At 43.2% G+C, this 22720-nt stretch overlaps 1 protein-coding gene across 1 annotated transcript in view; it reads left to right on the top strand.

Moving 5' to 3' along the window:
* Positions 1 to 3655: 3655 nt before the first annotated feature.
* prkx (protein kinase X-linked) overlaps positions 3656 to 22720 on the top strand; it is a 23420-nt gene continuing 4355 nt past the window's right edge. Inside the window, exons 1-5 of the mRNA XM_031852018.1 lie at positions 3656 to 4343; positions 8698 to 8866; positions 11462 to 11725; positions 15626 to 15745; positions 17983 to 18078. Of these exons, the coding sequence (XP_031707878.1) occupies positions 4196 to 4343; positions 8698 to 8866; positions 11462 to 11725; positions 15626 to 15745; positions 17983 to 18078 (797 nt within the window). The 5' untranslated portion in view covers positions 3656 to 4195. The remainder of the gene's footprint in view (positions 4344 to 8697; positions 8867 to 11461; positions 11726 to 15625; positions 15746 to 17982; positions 18079 to 22720) is intronic.

Below are 22720 nucleotides of genomic sequence, written 5' to 3'. Positions count from 1 at the left end.
ATTTATGCAGCAGAACTACTTGAATAGGTTAAGGCAACAAAACTACTGGGTTAGACTTTGTAAAAAATGTGGTTTGGGTTAAAATGACTTTTGTTGGTGTCAGTAAAGTACAAAACTAGGGTAAAATAAGTCAAGGTTGACTTGGTTTCACACAGGACACAAACAGCGGCCCCCTGGGTTAGAGTCCTGTGTTTATTAGACCCCTCCTCTCCACCCTACATGCACTTTCTCACTCTTTATACTACGTCAGCTGCCAAAGAGTGCCTCGATGCATCGGTATCAGATGCCAAGGGGCACTGACCAAGCATCAGTATTGGACGAACTGGGGTTGAACATTTTTGTCATGGTCCCCTGAAGAGGACTGCTAATATTTTCGGTGACCCTTTTACCTTTCTTCTAGCTCCTAATAGGCTCCTAATGAAAAGTGTGTATACTATTACCTCCTCGTGGAGCCAAAGTCTTGACTTTTTTACACAAGATATCACAAGATCTAATGGCCAAACTACACCTCCATGCTCCCTACGGGATAAACCAATTTAATTATTTGTCTTCTGTCACTTCCTTTAGGACAAATTTTATCTTTTAATCCATTTTGTATCACCCTCAAGCTAAAATCACCTTCATCTGGTTTATTACATGTATATTTAATGTATTGTGGTGTGTAATAAACATTGCAGCCTCTGGAGATGTTATTTTGTTTATCTGAGAGTATCTGAATTCCTTTCAGGAGAGGTTCAGGTGGATTGATATTCAGAGCAGGAAACGATTAGAAGGTAAAGAAAAGAAATCCTAAAGGAGGCCAAAATATAAATCATTTTTTACCTGCAAAAAGATAATAGATATTTGATATTCCAAAAGAGGTTTTCTCATTTTAATAAACGTAGACCATGATAGCAGATCATTAGCTGATATGAACACATTCTTTGTCAACATAATTACTTTAAGTCTCACTCATCAAGATAACTCTCTCAGTCACATCAAGTGAATGAGAAGCACTCCACACAAACCTTATCTCTCTGACTGAAATCCTCTTTAAAGCCGCTCTCCTTCTCTCTGTGTTTGACAGGCAGCTTCAGAGGAGCACGGTATCATAGCGGAGTGCCAAATAGTTTCACAGCTTGAGGACGCAAGCGCAAATGTTAGGCCACCTCTGTCTAAATCAAACGCATCTTTATTCCACCCATGCAGCAGACAGGCCGCAGCGTGAATACTAATAGCACTGCTCTGCTTTGCATTGCTAATGTAGTCACAAAACGTTCAAACTATGAAATCACTGAATGTGCAAGTCAGGAAATCGGAAATATGTTTGATCAAAATGAATGTGCTTGTATTACACATTCTATGTCTTTTAAATAGCTCTGATGTGCAGAAATGTGCTGATTTATTTAGTCCGGAGGAGGATGAATGCCATGCTGAAGGAGAGTTATGTCGGTGTAAAATACAGATTTGTAGGACAGACAGGACTTCAAAGCAAGCAGAGCTGCTACACCTCAAGTCATATTTAAATGAATAAGTCCCAAGCCACAGTATCCAACCAGGACTCCAGCTCTCTTCTGCCAAGTCTGAACACTGAGGACAGCTGAGTCAGTGTGGAGTATTTTAAGTTTATGTTAGTGGCATGCGTGTCTTGAGTTTCCTCTTTTCCCCCGTGACACATTTAAGCCTGTACTCAAGTATAGCCTCCACAGCCAGGCTTTTTAAAGGAGACTAACACTCATTTGGGTATTTGAAATAAACTATTGGATTGAAGTGGCACGAACCAATATATTTATCTTAACAGTGGTTATAAGTCTACTGTGAAAGGTGTTGTTTCTGTCGCTTCTGTGGTAGTTCCCGCTGCTGCAACATTTCCGGGGGCAACAGAAAGGTGAATAAAGAAGAAACTGCAGGATGTGGCAATGTCTTGATGAACCAGCTTATGTGGTGCCAAAGAATCACGCTTTCATAAAGATGTGCAATAAGATGAAGTCTCATTTTGTAGCTGGATTCTATCTGCATCAATTTGCAATCCATTTGAAGTTTAGGTGACAGTACAGTGTGCTGCTGTATTAGGGTACTTCTCAAGTCTCTTAATTGCATCCCCGTTTCCCTCACTTGCATCCTTTCCTTGTGTCTTAGTCCCTTCCACCAGGGATGCATGGAGGAAACCATGCGAGGAGATTATGAAATATCTTGAGTGGAATTTTTACATTTATGCCTAAGGATGGCAGTGGTTGAAAGCTCACTAAGGACCCAGAATTGAAGGGGTTAATCCTCATGGGAAGCTTTAACGAGATCAGCAAATTGACTGTCATGACAGTCTGCAAATTTGATTTTGATTTTCCTTGTCATATTTCTGACTGAGATGACCGGGAACTCATACAGGGATACATAACATTAGGCTCCACGCATTAGAGCATGGATCTCGATCTCTTCTTGGGAATTCAGAAGTTTCAGGATGCGTTGCCATGCAGCATATGTGTTGAAGAAAGGGACATTTTGACCTGATGTGGGCTGGGTGAAAGGGTCACCAGATCATTGTCTGTGAACTGGATTTTGTGGCAATTTCATGGTTGGCTACTACTTTTTAAAATATGTTGGTGTTGAAGAAAATCATCATATAACTTATGATTGAACTGAACACATTTGGCTTCACAAGTAAACAGTTTGTTATGTTGAACACATTCTGTTTCACAAAAACATTCTTAAGTGATTAGGGTGCACCAGACAAATTGTAATAAATCTCTCCAATTTGTATCAAAACATTTCCCGTACATGAATCGTGTGTTCTGCCAAAAGGTTATCTTGACCCAAACGAAGACATGAGAACATGACATAATGAAGAGACCAGATGTGTTTTGTTTGTGGTTCGACGGACTGGTTTGATTGGTGGAAAGTGACTTAAGGGGGGTGAATCTTGACAATAAAAGTAATCTGTGAAAAGTAATACATTGGATTTGTTTGGATGTGCTGAACTTGTACTATGTTAGCTTGTTCTCATTAAAACACTTCTCGCTGGGTTGCAACTTCAGTTCGTCGTCTCTTCTCATCATTTTGCCACAACATTGGCAGATAGGTTTCATACGCCTTTTTGATTTATCAATGTACAGCAACAAGAATACGTGTTAAAATGATTGTAAATCACATTTGAAGTCTTCTTTGGGAGTAATTTCTATTCCAATGATATTCTAAATAAAATGTATTTGTGAATTCCGCAGATTTTAAGACAATAATCAACTGTAGTTTTCTTACATTTTGATTTTATGTATCTATTACTGGTACCCGTGGGTGGTTGAGTTGATATCAAACCTGTATTTATCACCGCACCCTTCCTCGCACATTATTGGTTAATGTCCCGGGACAGCTTCGCTTTCATTGGCTGCATTTTGTCAACATGCAGCCGCTGTCTCCCATCGGTGTCAAGACACATACAGGCAGGTTGAAAATACAGGAAGTTAAACAGTTTGGAAAAAAACACACGTGAAAAGAAAAAGAAAAAGCTGGTTATGTTACTTTGTTAGAACAATAGTATTCATTAATTTCCTTCTAGAACACATAGAAAACATCGACATTCTCTTAGGGTCCGTGATTTACTCAGTAAACGTCCACATGCCGGTTCATGCTTTTTACTTTGAAAGTCCTGACCGGAAACGAAATGTACACCGATACTGTATCGCTTCCTGATTGATGTGGCCATAGAAGAACTACTGGGTGAGGTCTGTTGTGGTAGTGGAGTCAATAATGGAGGAAAGCAGTAAACTCGAGTCAGAAAAGCCACGGGTTTCATCGAGTTGATTCGGTTTTTTAACTATTTTATTCCGGAGCTTCCCTCGCGCCGCTTCCCCTTTCATAGCTCCAGTCTACAGTGCTTCTCCCATTTAGCTCACTATGGGTCGTTAGCTGCTAACCAAAGTCGCTAACGCTACATGCCAGAGCAGTGCACCTGTCACCAGCTTCTTTGTCTCGCCCGTGCCAGTGGTTTCATCTCCTATTGACTGGTAATTAACAGAACTTGTTAACATAAACGTTTTCTACGGTTTCCGCTCACTTCTCCGATGTGGAAGGCGTCACTGTCCAAAAACAAGCCGCCCAGCCACAGCTAACGTCAGACAAAGAAGATGAACTGACGGTACCCAGAAATGTGTGATGTGAACTCTATGCGTCCCACTGGAAAGTTCTGAACCCGAGTAAGTCAGCTCGTCTCCGACAATAAGACATGGCGTCCTCCAAAGCTAAAGTCGGAGTCCACAGTGAGGCCAACTCCCTGAAAGAGGGCAAAAGCAACGCCGGCTGTTCGGCCGGAGAAGCAGCGCCGAACAACCGGATATACTGCCTGGATGACCTGGAGACCATCGCCACAGTCGGTGAGTTCAAGGACCTTTCGCACGCATGGGATTCCCCGGTACTGGACTGTTGTCTCAAGGGGCTGCTCTGTAAAATGCAGCAGTTCCCAAACTTCAGGAACACGACAAGCACAAAAAATATGACAAATAGAAAGGCATTTAACAACATTGTACATGATAATGCGGTTGAGTTGGTTATTAAACCTCTATATACTATAGTAATGAGTATTACTAACTACCGAGCAGCGCTATAACTAATGATAATGTTCATCATTTACTCAGCTGCAGAGCATTTTGTTGATTGATTGAGAAAACCTGCAAATATTTACAGTTGAGCAGCTGGAACCAATTGATATATTTTTCTATTTTTGCTTGAAAAATGACAATGAATCCATCAATGCATGATTATTGTCAATATCTAGGGAACTGTCAGTTATTGTCTTGATTACACTATTAATTATTTGATCCTTAAACCATCATAACACAATTAATATGTCCGTGACTATTTCCTAAAAGTCCAAAGTCGTCAAAGTTTGTGGTTTGTTTTCATGTATTTCATTGAAGCAAAGATTATTGTGTTGAAACTTTAAAGGCTGAATATTTGATCAAATGATAAAAGAGTTCGCAGATATAATAGTGATTACATACTAAATATCAATTTTTCTTCATTTGTTGGTGTCGAGATAAATGTGACAGCTCCTCTTGATATAGATTTGATCGTCTCATATCAGGATACCAGTTGTTTATCAATGTCACCCAGTCACAGCTGACCTACTTGGTCCTTTGTCTTCATCATGTTGCCTGTATGAAGCTGGCTGAGGTCGGTCCACCACAATCTGTCCAGCTAAGCGTCCCGCGGATGAATCGTGTGACAAACTGTACTTGCTGTGATCGGAATAAGAGAGAGACACTCAGCTAAAGTGTAGAATGTGCCTCAGGGTAGTCTTTCCCACTCAGTGTTGCGTTCAACAGAATGAATGGCAAAATGCATTTTTAGCTCACATTTTGAACATTTGAACTCGTCCATCTATGCTGGACCACGTGGAAGCCTCCGCGAAGTCCATGAATGCCTCATAATGTTCACCTTAGAGAGCGTTATCCTGCTTCTAGCATGGCCGCTTGCCAAGGGGAGAAACCATGAAGACAGTTCATTTTATATTATGTTTTACAACCAGAGTCGACAATTTTTCTCATGTTTTTCATGAAGCCAGTGTTTCTCCATGCTGTGGGAGTACTGCTGTACAGTATGGAGAGAATCCCAAACCACACAATATCCCGTCAGGCACCATTTTGTGGAAGTTCTGTTTTTGTGAGATTTTCATCATAATGCGGAGTGCGTAGTTCTCAAAGTCAGCAAGTCAACAGGACTCCAGACAGCTGGGTCGGTCATCGGCCCGAGAGAAAACGACAGAGGCGTGTCCACTGTCCAGTTAGTGCTCAGAGAAGCTCACATGCCAAGCTTAGGCTAGTCCGTGTTCAGGCAACAACTTGCCCTCCAGGGAGTTAGTCACCACCGGCTGCATTGTCCAAATGAGACATGTTTGAGTCACACCTACGCCATGGGGTTGCACAAGAACCTCTCCCTCAAACAATACGAATCATCTCTCAAGAGAAATCAACGCATGTGAGACAAAAGCACAGGGTTACATTCTTGAGGTGCATATGATTAAAGAAATTTCAATTTTCAGTGCTTGTGCACAAACATTTGGGTATCTTGAAGGCCTACATACCTGCAAGCTGAAACAACTCAAACCTGCCAGTGTTCTGTGGGCTACCTGGATCATGTGATTCAACAAGAACGGCACATTTGGCTGCTCCTCCCGTGTCACATGCTGACTCATTAGAATATACCGCCCACGGCTTGACAAGCAACTTTGGAAAAGGTGCACCGTGTTTTTCAGAGGGTGGATACATATGTATATTCAGACCGACAGTATGAGCAAAGACAATGTGTTTTTTGAACATTCAAACATGTAAACATGTTCTATTAGAAACCCCAAATAATGATGATGAGCATAATATATCCCCTTTTATCAATTAGTCTGTGCTCAATGAAATATGATCACATAGATGTGATGGCTTTTGTTGTTTCAGTCCATCAGCAGGATGTTTGAGAGGAGCGAGGAACGTTATGTTAGGACTTACATTAGTTGTAATGTTGTTGTTTTTTGTTGGGATGGGTAAGATCCAAAGATTCTTTAGAAAAGAACAAAAGCCATGATTCTGTGAGTGATATATTAGATATAAAAGTCCTCTTATGCCATATCTTCTTGATGAGTGTTAAAAAGCTAAAAATACAGAGACAGTCGTTCTTAAGATGGTTTAGTGATGGAGAGGGGCCGACAATGGAGAATGCACCATGGCCATACATTTGAATATGCTTGGTCAGCAGGTGTGAGGAGGTCAGAGAGAGGAATAGATTTACCGCGCGCCACGATTTACGATGTCACGCTGCCGGTTTATTGAAAGACGTCAAGCTCAGCAATATACACTGAGCAACAAAGCCCGAGCTTACAGCCCGTCAGGGAGGTGTGCGGCATCCCGTGCTGTCGGGAGAAAGCTCCGAGCTTATGAGCCGCGTGCAAAAAAAAAATCCAATTTGCCAAGCCATTTTGTCTGATGAGGGGATTTGCTGCCTAAAACAAATCAGCTAAAGCTCTGTATCTGCCTGCTGTTGTTTAATTGTCATCGGAATCATGAGGCAACTCTCTGGCGCCTTCAGATATATTTGCCGCCGTCGCGTGCTGCAGTAGCCTCGCGACCCGGAGAATATCCCTCCAAGGCACCGCCGACGGCAGGCCGGTCACGGCTAATGACGTCCCCCGACATGATATGTGGGGGTTTGTTGATCCGCCTCTCGTTGGTTCTCCCCAAGCAGGTGGAAGGGGAGTCGGTGGATGAGCCAGCTTCCAGAGAGGTACATATCAATGACAGCACATTACTCTCTGAAATCACCTGGCCATGTCTCGGTAGAGGCTAATTGCCTGCTGCCTTTGTCCCTGGCTCAGAAGAAATGTTTTACAGCATCGCTAAGTCGTCCTCTTGTTCAGCATCTTCAAATGTACCACCAATTTAGCACTCTGTTATGCAGAGAGGGAGTTGGGGTGAGATGGTGAGGTCATCTTCTCCTTCTGAATTATTGTGGTGGAACTCCACTTTCAGGTCACTTTCATGCCTTATTTTAGTTTTAACTTGATCAGAGGAAACAGTTCTGCCACTGAAACTGAGGGCCTCACTGTGCTTCAAAAGCACAGATTGTCAGACTGTCTAACCACACACACACACACACACGCACACACATTTCTACATGGTCACAATTTTGTACATTTTCAAAAAGCCAGGTGTGCACAGATGTGACAGTAGGCGGTCGTGAAACAGCTAGCAGAGTGCTGTTTGAGTTTCCTACAAACCGGGTTTGCCATGAGAGCAGTTATGTAAGTTATGGTTTTCATGTATATATAGTTTCTTTTATCGGCAGTGAGGGAGAATTTTGGATATAAAATGAGCCATGATCAGTCTGATCAATTACACAGTTTAACCATCATAGAGGGGAAAAGGCTCATATCTGTACGAGATGCTATTATTAGCTACATGGATACTTTTTAAATGACAAAGATCACCGTTTTAATACCTCAATAAATACTTGTTTATTATTAAATGCAGAGCACTGAGAAGGGAAAGAAGGCACAGCGGTTTTTCACAATGTCAGCTGAGAGTGAGTTGATGAAGCAGCCAGAAACCCTGAATCAGGGTGTTCCAAGGACATTATAGGTGATGGCGTTACCGTTTACGGAGGTACGAGGTGTTCATCTGACGGTGCGCCACTGTGTCTGCGTCGCTATGGAAACACCAATACACCTGAGACAGGTTCATTGTTTGTGAAGCAGACCAAGGAGACAGCCAGCATTTCATTAGAGAGTTGCAGCGGCTCCGTGTCTGACTCAGGCTGTTGAATCACATAGTGTCATCAGCTCAGGGCTTGAGTCTTCTATCCTCCTGCTACTGACCAGCTTCCACTGGGCGACTGTGGCTCAGTGGTAGAGCAGAGTCGTCCTTTAATCAGAGGTGGTGGTTCGAAAAAAATACTCAAATTAATAATAAAAGCCTTGCTGTAAATACAAAGAATAGAATGTTTGTCATTGCAACAGATATAAACATAAAGCAGCTGTGTCAGCTGTTTTTTTCAGATGACTGCATTTGAAGACCTTTGATGGAGTCACAGTATTGGCTCATGATGTCGACTGCATATCTGTTTTTCTTATCATGGATGATGAATGGCACGTTTGAACAAAATCGATACATGTGGAACGTTAGCTAAGCGGTTATTTGTCACGGTTGAGTGTTCCCCAGTGAGCTGTGGTTAATCCCCCCCCAGGCACGGGGACCTTTGGCCGAGTCTTCCTGGTGAAGGACAAGCAGTGCCGGGCCTTCTACGCCCTGAAGCAGATGAAGATCCCGGACGTGATCCGACTGAAGCAGGAGCAGCACGTCCACAATGAGAAGGAGGTGCTGTCCGAGGTCAACCACCCCTTCCTCATCAGACTGTGAGTCCACACACACACACACCGGGGGGGGGGGGCTCACGGCCCACTGGCTGAACATTTCTAATGAAAAAAGGTCAGAGTTCATTGTCGTGTGTGCGCTCTGACACATTGATTCAGATTCTCTCTGCTTTAAAAGAAAGCGTATCCGTTACTCTTCCTCCCAACTGCACTTAAAGAGGACTCTAGTCCTTATTTCATATTATATATGACAGAGCAACCTTGAAGGCCATAAGCCGTAGATCATATGGACAGCATGCAAATGAATACCGAGCTCCCTGACACATCTATATCTCAACTCTCCAGCGTAGTCACGTTAGCTTCTACAGTTCTGCTCAACTTGATACTGAAAAAAATAATGGTTGGGCATATTTAGCTTGAGTAGCTGAAGGGAGGAAAAGGGGGAGAGAGGTGAGGACGTGCAGCAAATACGGTGCTCGCTCTACCAGGTGAGCTAACAGGGAGCAGCTGTTATTTATCATTCTGGAGCCAGGACGCAGTTAGCCTAGCTTAGCATAAAGACTGAAGCAGGGGGAAACCGCTAGCCTCGTGCTGTCCAAATTAAATTCATCAACATGTTTTGTCTCTTGAAAGAAGTGAGTCATTTGAGTGAGTAGTAGTTGTTGCTATTTTCCCCCAGATTGATTCATATCCTCAGGTTTACGATCCCGACTGAAGTTGGTTGAAAGATGGAACACAGTAAACGTGTAAAATAATATAGATGTATACTTTAACGGCAGACATGTTGTCCTCTAAGCCTCTCAACCTCTGGGCCCTTTGGAGAAGATAAAGCGGGCTGTAAATATGTGTTATGTCACTGCCAACTGCAATGACACTAATAAATATTCTGCTTACCCTCACCCATCACTGTCTGCCATTATCAATCCATCCGTCATCTTTTCTCTCACCACACGCTTTCCAGTTGTTACAGCCACAGGGTCGTCCTCTCCATCACTTTTATGTTCCACAAACCGATTCAGTATGTGTGTCACTGTCAGCACGTTCGCCATAGTTTGTACTGTTAGCGCTGTTAGCTCAGTTAGCGCTGTTAGCTACGAGCCGGCGCCTCAGCCGTTGACAGGCAATCCAAATACTCCCAATCTGGTGTTATGCTCTTTTAAAGTGAGGCACACGGTTTATAACACCAGTGTTTCATAATCACATTAAATATTCACCTTTTCTGTCCACTGCCTCAGTAGATATTATGCATAATTAATTCAATCCCAACCCTATTCTGAGAGGAATTTCCATAATACAATAGATCTCCCCACTGATACAAATCCACTGTAATGTGGAGACTTAAGGAGCAGTAATAACCATTCTCAATGCTTTGCTCTAGCGTCAGTGTCAAAATCTGATATAGTTCCAATACAGCACATGTAACAGTGTCTGAGAACATGACTCCTTTTTATTTATGTTTGCCAGGTTGTCCTCCCAGTTATTAGTAAAGACACATATTATGAGAGGCTCCAATGGAGACGGAGTTCTGGTAATAATTGGAAAAAGGCTCACTGTGTATTATAGATTTGAAATGCCTGAATCCCTGCAGTTTGTAGTAAACGATGTGTCTCTTCATATGTTCATCTCACAGACGGACGACAGCAGCCTCACAGCTCTCTCATGCTGTTATAGTTGAGAGGATGGAGACTCAGCTTGTGTAGTGTTGAACAATGTGAGGAAACGTTTCAAGGTTCTCACTGAAACGTAAAACTGAGTTCATCTTCTTACACACTAACTAAATCAAAGATGAAATTCTTAAAGCAGTGAAATGTGTACATTTATTATCAACTTTTTAGACTGACACGACACTCAACAGAAAACATTTTTAGATAAGGTAATCTTAAATCTGGAACACTGACCACATAAAAAATAACACAGATATGTGGTGAGCCCTTTTACACATGACCTCATATCAGAAGTATCTAACTCTGATGTCTGCCAGCCTCTTCATGTATCAGTCAGCACTAATCTAGCGTACAGTGTAAGAGACTAAGCGTTGCTATCACCGATCACAGGGTCCATTTGAAGCCTTTTTATGTATTTATTTTGCTATTCTTACATTTCTTTCAAAGTGTTAAAGGATGGTGGACTCTACTATATTGAGTCCACCAAACTGTAAATGTGCCTCAGTTTATTTCCTGTTGCAGAGTACGGGTGCGTTCCTAAATAGTCACTCGGAGATCTAAATTCAGTGGCTGGTCGATAAACGTGATTGTAGATCGAGGTAACTGTAGCGTCGGCAAACAGGAAAAAACCAAGAGGAAGTGTGGAGATAGAGTAGCAGTGGAGGAAAGAGTCAGTCGTGGTGTTAGTGGCTAGCAGCCAGCACTTGTGGGAAACGTTGGAGCCTCCTCCATCTTCATCAGTGACAGAGCTCTGATTTTATTCCTCTGAAGGGCACTTCCAGCTGAAATAGTCGTAGCACACCGCTCCAGTCGGAGACAGATACGGATCCTTATTTTATCTGATTTCCTCAACTCATCAGAGAGCACTTTAACACTTTTACCCTCCAATGGACACACAGGACAGCTGTGGACCGAGGCAGACTTAGTGTTGGGCGTTAAAAAGACCGTCTGGGTGTTTCTTGTTGCTTCTCAGGTTCTGGACCCACCACGACGAGCGCTTCCTCTACATGCTGATGGACTACGTGCCGGGCGGCGAGCTGTTCAGCTACCTGCGCAGCCGCGGGCGCTTCAGCAATGCCACCGGCCTCTTCTACACCTCCGAGATCGTGTGCGCCATCGAGTACCTGCACTCCAGAGAAGTGGTGTACCGAGACCTGAAGCCCGAGAACATCCTGCTGGACAGCGAAGGACACATCCGCCTGACCGACTTCGGCTTCGCTAAGAAGCTCTCCGACAGGTGATGGAAATAACAGTGCCTCCTTTTTCGACAGCCACAATTTGCAGAGTGATTATGAAGGAGTTGAAATTGGCAGGGAATAGAGTGGAAGCGAGGTAGGAGAGGACAAAGGGACGTACAAATGAGTGGATAAAATGTCTAAACCGTGGAGTTTAAGAAAATATTTTAAAAGATGATTGGCTCAGACAGGTCAGTCCAAGTCTAAGAGGCCTGATTAAAAAGAAGTGGTCTGTTTTAGTCTTAAATCCACACCTGGAGAAAGTGAGCCATTTGAATATATGTATGTACTGAGGTGGCTCACACTGCTACTGTATTGAGAAGATGCAGCTTCTCATAATACAGACTGCTGTAGTCAGGTTTTTGAAAGCACATTTTAAATAAAAAGGGAGATTAATCTGACTGCATGCTTTCATAGAAAATTGAGGATGCGATACGTCGAGCCTTTTGAATCGTTGAGGTCAGTTAAGACTCACACCTCTACAATTAATTCATAAGTTGATGAACCGAAAAATGTTTCTGCTTCCAGCTTCTCAAATGTGAGAATAATCTGTTTTTGGAGTTTCGTACCAGCTGAAAAGGGATTTGAAAACTGGGATTTTGTGATGAAATAACTGTCAGTTGCAGCCTTGAATCAGGAAACCGTGCTGCTGTGATAATGTTTCTGAGTTGCTCTCTTCTGTACAGATACAGTAGAAGCGTCGCAGTGACTCGGTCAGAGATAAAAGTACAGATACGATTTCCTCCGTGCTTTTCAGATAATAAAATAAATGCTTTATATAAAAAAGTACCAGGACTCTAAAGTGATGGCCTTTTGTCATTCAGACAGACGTCTCGTCCTGCTTAACAGATTACAGTTAAGAGATGCGTTCATTACATGGACGAGACGGTGGAACAAGATGTGCATTTAATCTTCATTTTCTGCTGCTGCAGCCTGTCCTGTTAGCGTGACAGCGCTGTGTTCTAGCCTGTATCAGGGCTGACCTCATCAGAGGGCCGGAGTGACATTTACATCAAAGAGACCAGAGCCTTTATCCTGACATGACCACCGACGTGGAGGACTACCTGCACATGTAATGAAACGCACGCGTGGAAGCGCTGCTGGCTCACGGGGATGCTTTTCTGTAGTGGTGTGCGGCTGCTGCTGAGTGACAGTCGTGGATACTCCGCTCTCTGCTCAGGGTGTTTGATGCCTGATTGATTGTCAGTAGAAAGTGAATGACAAAGCAGCTGTCACTCCTCACTGTAGGTCTGAGATCATACTGTACAGCCCCAAAGCACACAGCTGGCAAGGCTGCGCTTTGATTTAGCTGCTCCGTGTGGATTCAGTGTGAATTCTTGATGGAACTTGGAAGAAACGTATCTAAGACTTGGGTGCAGTCTGGAGGTCATGTGTTGGTCTGTGTCTGCTTGTTTCAGTGTCACTTTTCTTTAAAGACTTGAACCTGAAAAATGAGTTTAAAACTCTAAAATGGTGCTGTTCTCTGCCAGGTGGGTCTTCAATGAATGCAACCTAAACCTCTATCTGGACTATCAGAAAGGTTTCTCACTCGCACGTCTCAGCAGTGTGTGTGGTTCCGTTAGCTCTTAGCTGTTAGCTGATAGCCAAACACACCGTCCAAAAGATTAAAAGTCAGCAAACTGTTTTCCCCCACTGTGTCTCACTTGTGGCCCCAAGCAGCCGGGGGGCCATTCAAGAGTAGAGAGCAAGGAGTCAGCAGTCAGTCAATGGCGGTATTAAACGGGCAATAAAAGAAAACATGAATCACCGCAACCAGGAGAGGCCCTTGAGCAGGCAGCCGTGGGTTAGCCGCCCAAATATTGTGCGGTTTGGTGCAGCAGAATGCCAGATTAGCTGTGGACAGACACCGATACGAACGCACACAGAGACTCGGATCACGTACCCACACAACCAATCTCATCATCTCCTGGCTGAGATAAAACATGTTTAATATTGCATCAACAATGCAATATTAATGTAAATATCTTATTTCCCCTGCGTCCAAAGATAAACGTGAGGGCTTTCCAGGTTTCAAAGAGGATTAAAACAATGTTCTGCTACACAAAATGATAAATGAATTTGCTTTGCTTTTTTCTTGTGAAATATGGAACAGTTTAACCTCTACAGGTATCTCAAACATATAAAACAAATAAGGTAAACTAATGAACAAATGAATGTTACACAGTCGGCTGTTTTCCACTGTTCTTCACACATGTCAAATGAAAATACCTGGCAGATATTTTTATGTTAGAAAAAGCTTGAAGTCACATTTGGGACTGTCTGCCTTTTATTCCCATACAGTATGTGAGATTCATTGTGTCGGGACTACAGAGACAGAGAGGCTGTGACTGTTTCAGACTGTTAGAAAAAACTTTGAGTTTAGTCCTCACCCAACACGGTTCGGTCCAGCGTGTTTCAAGCACATTCTACTTTATAGAAATCCTCGTTAACGTTATATCTCACGAACTCCTGTCACCTTTTTGGCCACTGAGAAACAACAGAGCTGTGAAATCCTTCTGTGGCAACAAGTTGTGTAAAGAGCAAAGGCATTGTTGACAGAAAAACTGCAGAAGATTTAGAGACTGCAGCAATCGTGACTCCTCTAGTCCAGGAACAAGCAAAGCCACCTTGCTCATGTCCTGTGTGTTTTCACTCATATGTTGTTCTGGGGACCTGAGGGAACCTTCCCAACTCCAAGAACCTGCTGCAAACCTCCCCCGGCTGGTGTCATTTAGTCCGAATTAGATACAGTGAGCGCGACCTCTGCAGAAGTGAAAAGATGCACTACAGAGGAGAAGACACGGCTTTATATCTGCACTGCAGTGTTTCTCCACCCGGACGCCGTGTTGACCCCCGCTGACATATAAACATAATGGAGTAAGATTACATTTTCCCCCAGACTGGGCGAGCAAGTCAGATGGGGAGTAGATACCTCTCTGATGTTCAAGTGACCCACTTATATATAAATTATATATAAATGGAGGGCGGCGGAATTGCCTCTGATAGGAAGACAACGGCCTCACTGCCTCCAGCTCTCTGTCGCTCCCGTGTTCAGGACGAGATGGAGCGCCGCCACAGTGCCCCCTGCTGGCAGACATGAAGCCTAGCACACTGAGGAGCAACAACGCAGGTCTTCTCTCTTCCGTATTCTCCCCCCCCCCCCCATCTACAGCCTGGATCCACATCATTTCCATACAAATTACCGTCGCCACGGCAACTGGCCGAAAGAGGTCATTACCCAGGTGATATCTGTGACAGGCGATGAAAGGCTGGCGTCGGGCCAAGTGCTCTTCATCAGAGGACAAGTGGCTTTCAGGGGGAACACTGTGCATGTTTGTTACACGCCATCAATCAGCCAGACGCAGTAATCTGCTCTGGACTTCCTGTCCAATGCTTATATATACATATATATGTGTATATATATATATACTACTCCTGTATCCACACTCTGGTCCCTCATCTTCACGTGGGTGTCCTACTTTTAACAGCAGTGAAGCGTCTAAAAATAGCCGAGTCAGTTTTAGGGTAATTGCACTTGTTCCCAGCAGTGTTTTCCCTGTTTCTGAAATGTTGTGAGTATAATGTTGGTATCTTCAAAACAGAAGAGAATAAGACAAGTCGCTGCACTATAAGAGATGGAAACACTTATTCCCCCGAGAGCTGAAACTAATGTTTTATTAATAGATGTGTTGATCGGAAGGAAATCCGCCTGATAGACATTTCAAATGTTAGAATGTGCTGATTGTCCTTGTCTGAAGTCGTAGAACCTGAATCCTGTAAAGTGTTGAAAAGATGAATTGATTCCTTTATGGAAAATGAATCGATGATGAGAAACAAGAATTAGAATAGACAAGCAGTTAGTAAAACAATAACATGTGGCTCATCTCTCTGTGTGTGATCAGGACCTGGACCCTGTGCGGCACTCCCGAGTACCTGGCCCCCGAGGTCATCCAGAGCAAGGGTCACGGCCGAGCAGTGGACTGGTGGGCTCTGGGCATCCTCGTCTTTGAAATGCTGGCCGGGTAAGTGTTCAGTCCACACAACACACCACGCCTCCTCCCTCTGTAAACACCGGGGGGCAGCACTCATCAAGACAATCTACGTCTCAGTCCCTTTAACAGATAGAAGCACACACACAGGTGTGGAGTCAGACAGTGAGCGCTTTGAGCGACTCATGACTGGAATAAACTTGACGATCATTTCTCAAAACGATCGGAGAGACACACAGAGAGTGGACACAATAACACGAACACCTGTACAAGAGTGATGCAATGGGACATAATAACCCTGCAAGAGAAAGTGGAGGAGCCGTGTACGTGGAACCGTGTTCTAATAATTGTACTGCTGCTCAGGTTGAGATGGACTCTAACATTGATTGAGACACACCGGGTAATATTCTATAAGCCAACAGTTGATTTATGGACCTGGCTCAGTAGCATGGCCTACCTGAATATTAGCTGGTATTTATATTAAAAAAGCATTTATGAAATTACACCTGACCTATATATGTTTAATAAGGGCCGCATACTGCTTTAACTCCCAAATATGGAGCCGCTTCCTCCTGAAAGGTCAGCCGCCCTCACCCTTCATCTCCTTTAAACCCTGGGAAGAAAAGCTACCTGGCTTTGAGTTCGTGGAAAGAATGCGACCATCTCCCAGCATTCATCGGGGCAGGGCTTTGAAGTGTCGCGGTCCGCTGTGCACATCACTCGACGTGTCCAGGGAGGGGCTCCACGGTGGGACCCCTCAGACAAAGAGCTCCCTTCATCTCGCGGCATTGTGCTGTTCTTCAGAGTTACTGATCCAAGAATGTCACGGCCGCTTCTGAAAAGTTAGCGGTGGTCGATCATCCACCTCTGGGGTGAAGTGCAAGTTGAAAAAACATTCACTGAGGGGTCAGGGCCAAGAGAGACTAGGAGAAGAAAGGGTCTTCTCTCCATAATCCTGCCTTAAGGGCCAGATTCCTGCTCTTAATGGAAGCCAATCATCCTGCGTGTGTACATGTAGCGATACATGTGGCTGTGTACGACTGAAAATCACTTTGGAGGGTAACCTCCAGTGGTCCGCTCAGGCTCACGTTCATGTTAATTATAGAAAACAAAGTTGTATGAATGAATCCCAATTTAATCAAAACGCGTCTATTCCCGGACCCAATTTTCTGGATTGAGCGCATAACAATTTAATTAACTCCCACTTCTCCTTGTCCCCCGGTCAGTCCTCGTCAGCCTGCTGATGAGAGACGGAGTCCACCAGCCTCGTGTCACCCACACAGTCACATGGTCATGATTTACAGTTAACTCCTGACTCCTCCCTCTAAGCTGTGGTACCTTTTAAATATAAATCACATTGACGAGTACTCCTGGTATGAGCGCGCTACAAGGAATGTTGTTCCTAGAGTTTTACCAGAAGTGGGGCTAAAGATGACCATTCTTCAATAAAAGAGAATCCCCTCTGGAGTGAGGACATTCTGAGCATCAAGCCTCTTTTAGTTCCACAAATGTGTTCTCAATTTCACACGCTGGTCTCGCATGAATGAACGGCCGAGTCACTTTTACAGCCAGATTAGAAGCCTTTGAACTTGGAGCCCGTTGTGACATCAGTGAAATAAAGCAGGAGCCTCAATGAATGAGCCACTTGTTATTTGCATGTGAGAGATTTAAGAAGGTCTTGACTTGGTCTCTGCTCAGGTGGTCTTGACTACAACACTCCCAAACCTAATATTTAGGTCACATGATGTTATTCTCTTCCCATCTTGCCACGGTGACCCAGATTCTCCACCTATGACGGCACACCAGTGGAGCCTGTGGTGCTCGGCCGGCTCCCAGGCGTCCCACAGTCTCCCGCCTCTGGAGCTTTTCACTGGGAAGGCGAGCGGCGTGTGACAAACTGGTGCGATTATGCGCCTGTCTGCTCTGTGTGTAATGCAGTTGGAGGCCGGCCCCATTATGTAATTTGTGGGTAATGACTTGTCCAGGCCAGAGCGGGGGAAAGCACTCAGCAGCCGGCCTGTGGGTGGCAGGAAGAAAAACACACAGAACTGTGAACAAAGGCGGCTCTGTCCAAAGCAGAAAGTTATCATAGCCCCCCCCCGTCTAAATGGTGACTCCTCTCCATCTAGTTCAAACGGATCCAGGTGAGGGTGTGCAAGCTCTTGCCTCCTTTACCTGCTCCTTGCATCATGCTGTTTGTGCAGAGTGTGAATGAAGTTCCCACACTGTGGCGGTGCGTGCCAGAGGTTGACGTGTGTTTATCTCCACAGGTACCCACCGTTCTTTGACGACAACCCATTTGGAATATATCAGAAGATTCTGGCCGGAAAACTGGAATTCCCTCGCCATCTGGATTTCTATGTCAAGTAAGACACCAAGCCGGGAACAAGAGTGTGTGTGGGTGTGTGTATTGATCCTTAATGTCTCTGCATGTACGAGGACTGTTACTGATTCAAGCAGTCAGGATTGAAGGAATTTTAAACACATAATTCGTTTTAATGAATTTAAACGCGGACAGCCTCCGTTCTCATTTGGCCACTTTATGGTCACCCTCTTTATTAGCATTTAGGTCGCAGAGCAATACATTCAAATCTGTATTTTCTATATTTCAGCTATCTAACCAAAGACATTCAAAACGGTGTTTCTGCCTTAAAATACTAAAAGAATACTGGAACCGGCCTGAAAAAGCTGTGACTTTTTGACTCCAGAATGTAAAACCTCTAAATTCCCTCTTTAAAAAGAGCTCCAAAGAACCTGACCTGAGAGTCCTCAGCTGTAGCTGCAGCCCTGGGACCAGGTCTCCACAGTGGTGCTCATCTACAACCAAAATCTGACCCCCCCCACCCTCACCATTCAAAGGACTACTCAAGCATCAATACTTCAAACGACGGTGGGGGTCTTTTAAGTGCGGCAGCGTCCCTTTAACACAGAGGTCAATGAGCTCCCTGGAGCTAAAGAGGAGCCTTCAGGTAGACCTGCAGCCGCTAATGACACACCCAGCCCAACTCCACCCATTACACCAGCTCGAGGGCGCAGGAATGTTGCAAGATTACAGGCTCGGCGCACTCTGGGTGTGTGAGCGTGCATGCACTCACTCAATCAGTCCTGTCGCCGTGGCCCCGGAGAGGACACACACACACACACACACACACACACACACACACACACAGATAATTCAGCAGAGCCACAGCTTCCCGCTGTTAAGCCATCTATCTCGGCACCAGCAGACAGAAGGATTTCTAATATTTCTACCATTTATATCACTCTGACACACAGTTCCGTGTCACGCACTCCCATCCATCAGCAAGGGAAAGGCCTTGCAGAGGACAGACTGCTGCGTCTCCAGCAGCAGGGCTGATGAGACTGACTGGAGCACCGTCCCAGGGTGACCCCAGCAGTGAAAGTCTCATCATCAGTCATAAAAGGAGTCGGGTGTTCGGGGTTAGTCGGACATGTTGACCTCGTGTTGACCTGACCTGGAGGGTATTTCTTACACGTCAAGAGGAACTGATTCGAATTTGGGGGTCTAAGGTCGAGGTCACTGCGCCTTCACGTGAAGTCACAGTGACTAAATCAAATTTAGTTCAGAATTTTAGTTTTACCTTAGTTTTGTTACGTAACTTTCGGACTTTACAACGGCAGCTACGTAACGAGCGCACGTTAGTATTTTGACCTGAACCGCAATCTTCTCCATCACCTAACCAAGTAAACCTCGAGAGTAAGTAAACCGTCCAAATGTGACACTAGAGCGGGACCTAGAAGCAGAGATGGGCAGTATTTCTATTACTTGTATTTGAAATACGTATTTCAATTACTTTTGAGTATTTTGTAATTTGTATTTGATAGGGCCGATAAAAAATCGAACGTATTTTGTAACAAAATACTTTAGAGTGGAGTAATTTTGTATTTAAAATACTCAAAATACTTTCTCCATGAATCAAAAAACAGTTCAGTCTTCAGATCTTCAAGTTCAACGGATTGTCTGTCAAGGTAAATATTTTATCTGAATGTGACAGATGTCAACTAGCTTGATGTATAAGTTATGTCTGGGTCTGGCTACATAGTATATACATGGTGATGGTTATAATCAAGGGCGTAGGTTTGGTCTCGGCATTGGTAGGGGACTGCCAGCCTCCCCCCAAAAACCCCCCCCCGCCATATAAAAAAAAACTTAGTTGATATTATGTTGAACAGGCAAACTTTATTAAAATATATTAACATTTGTGTAACTTGGAACTGATTTAAACATAATAACAGTAATAAAACCTTAGTTTAAATACAAAACAGTATTCTGCACCAAATAAATAATAATAATAAATAATTACATAAATGAATAAAAAACGTTCTGCTAAAATGCCAATATACAGTAACAGTATATTCTATATCCAAAATATATATAAAAAACTTTTCCCAGTTGTGCAGCCAAAAAAGACAAAAAAATAAATCTATTCTGCAGCACTTAATAGGCTATAAATAAAGTGCTTTCCTCCTTTATGCAATTATTAGTAATGCTGGGCAACGATTACAATTTTTAATCGCATGGATTTTTTGCGATTAATCGCGATTAATTTCATTGTTATGGCAAACTTCAATAATGAATTCAAAAGTAGTGTATTGCGCACTTTTATTTTAAAAGTACTGCTATATGAACAAAAGGTCAATAACATTTGGTTTGCAAACACTTTAAACAAATCAGGTGCTTTTTAACAGCAGTATTCCCTTTACACAGTAGCAGTTCTATCTCTTCACTATCTGTGCTCGGTGTGTGACTTTATGTGAAACGTTCCACTGCTGTGCAACATGAATAAAATGTTTCAGCACGTTTCATCTAAATGTGTGTCTTGTGTCTTCATGACAGTCAGAGCATGTGAATTCATCTCTACTGTTCATCAATATAATGCTGTAACTGCGAGGTGATGATGGTTACCCAGCGATCAAAGAATAAAGACACTTCACGCACAATTTAGGTGTATTTTCCCTTTAACTCACGAGATGCAGGTAGCATGTTTTATACTTAATGTGAATATAATTCATACTTTGTTGGCATCTTATTCTGAAAACCGGATGTTCGTCTGAAGAAACCGGATGTTGTCTCACGTTAATCTTTCCTCTACTTTTCAAAGTCCTTCGCTCGCTCCCGATCTGTGCCGTTTGAATGCGTTTAGTGAATGTCAGCATATAGGTGCACTAAAGTGTAAGTGTCTGCTGAGTTGACCACAGAGATCTGAGTGCTGCTGACTTTACCGCAGCGATGTCCAGTAGTCTCCATTCCTCCACCGCTGCCAGTGAGCAACAGACTTTCAAAATTTAAAAAACGTGCTATAAAATAATTGTCGGCATTAATTAATTAATGCGTTAACACGATAATAACGTGTTAACTTGCCCAGCACTAATAATAATACGAATGAGTTTGCAAATATATTGTGCAAAATTATTTTTTCTAACACAAAATATTGGTGGGGACAATTGTGTCTTTCCCAAACTTTGGTCGTGACTAGTCCCTATGGACCCTATGCAAACCTACGCCCTTGGTTATAATATCAAGCTAGCGATCGATGCTAACATGCTAATGACGCTAGCATGCCGTCTAGGCTGGTGCATAGCCAGTGTTTAGCAAGTTAACTTGTCAGTGGAGTAGCTAGCTATAGGAAGAGGGAGATTGGGAGCTTGTATGTTCATGATAACCTTATCAAGAGACGTCTGACCATCTAATCTTGCACTGTATTACAAGTTATGCTGTATCTTCTCAATGTGAATGTCATAATGCCATATCAATTACTGGCAGATAATATAGTTCACAGTTAGTCAGGCTATGACAGTAGATGTCCATTTGTTTAAAAAAAAACATTAAATATCCAATTTATTTTATTTAAAAGGCATATTATGAAAGTATTCTTAGTTTTATTATTTCATGCATTCTACAAGTTTATGGGCTGTTAAGTCCTATTAATAAAAAAATATATATATACATAATCAATCAAGTTGTCTTTTAATAGCTTTGCTTAGTTACACTGACATTCTGTGACTGTTCTTCCTTTCTGTGGGCTTCACCAAAGCTTTGTGTACATTATATATAATTATATTATATAGCCCAAACCTGAATGCTCTGCTATACCAAATTGTGAGAAAACAGAAAAAAGTATTTCCTATATTTTAAATACAAAATACATGTATTGTATTTTGTTACATTTTCTGGCACCAGTATTTTGTATTTTATTTTAATACATTTATTTTGTATTTTGTATCAAAATACATTTTGATATATTTTTGCCCATCTCTGCCTAGAAGTCATAGTTTGCCTGTCGTGCTTATCCACTGTGAATGTTCAATATGATTCCTGAGTCCTGTCTGCTGTTTGGTGCTGGACAGGTACAGTATATGTTGCTAGTGTAGTGTTAAGGGGAAAACCTCTCATTGAAAGTTGTAATAGGAAGAGTGAACATCTTTGTTAATTGACATGGACAAATGAAACATAGGGCTGATAGCCTCTCTCTATTCCAGATGAATTCTCCTTCATAAAATCCATGAAAAGTCATAAATACAAATATTTCCCCCAGAGCTGATTAAAATATTTCTCTGTGACACATCACTCCAAGGCCCCCGTCTGGAAGCAGAGGAAGGATTTAGACAAAAAGTGAGAAATAGCTGACTTGTCAACATGCAGCCGCTCTATTTATGAGGCTGTCGACGGCTCGTTGGGTGTGAGATACGGCGCCTTTATCTCTATCTCCATCTCCTACACTCTGCCAGTTTAAGACCCCCGTGAATCATCCCCACCCCCCTCACACGGATGTCTACATCACATGCACAAGTTTACAGTGTCACAAAGTTCCACTTTCTTCAATTAAAAGATTGTGAAAGAGACACAGCTCACTTAGCCAGCCCTCGTCACCTTTCACAGGCCGGCGGCTACCTTTGATGAGGACACATTTGTCATCTTGACAGCGCTGGAGAACCTTGTGAGAGAGAGAGAGAGAGAGAGAGAGAGAGAGAGAGAGAGAGAGAGAG

This window comes from Anarrhichthys ocellatus, unplaced genomic scaffold, assembly GCF_004355925.1.
Source record: "Anarrhichthys ocellatus isolate YVR2014 unplaced genomic scaffold, GSC_Weel_1.0 scaffold12, whole genome shotgun sequence".
NCBI classification, from domain to species: domain Eukaryota; kingdom Metazoa; phylum Chordata; class Actinopteri; order Perciformes; family Anarhichadidae; genus Anarrhichthys; species Anarrhichthys ocellatus.
Note: the sequence above shows the minus strand (reverse complement) of the source record. Positions and strands in the feature narration are given on the sequence as shown.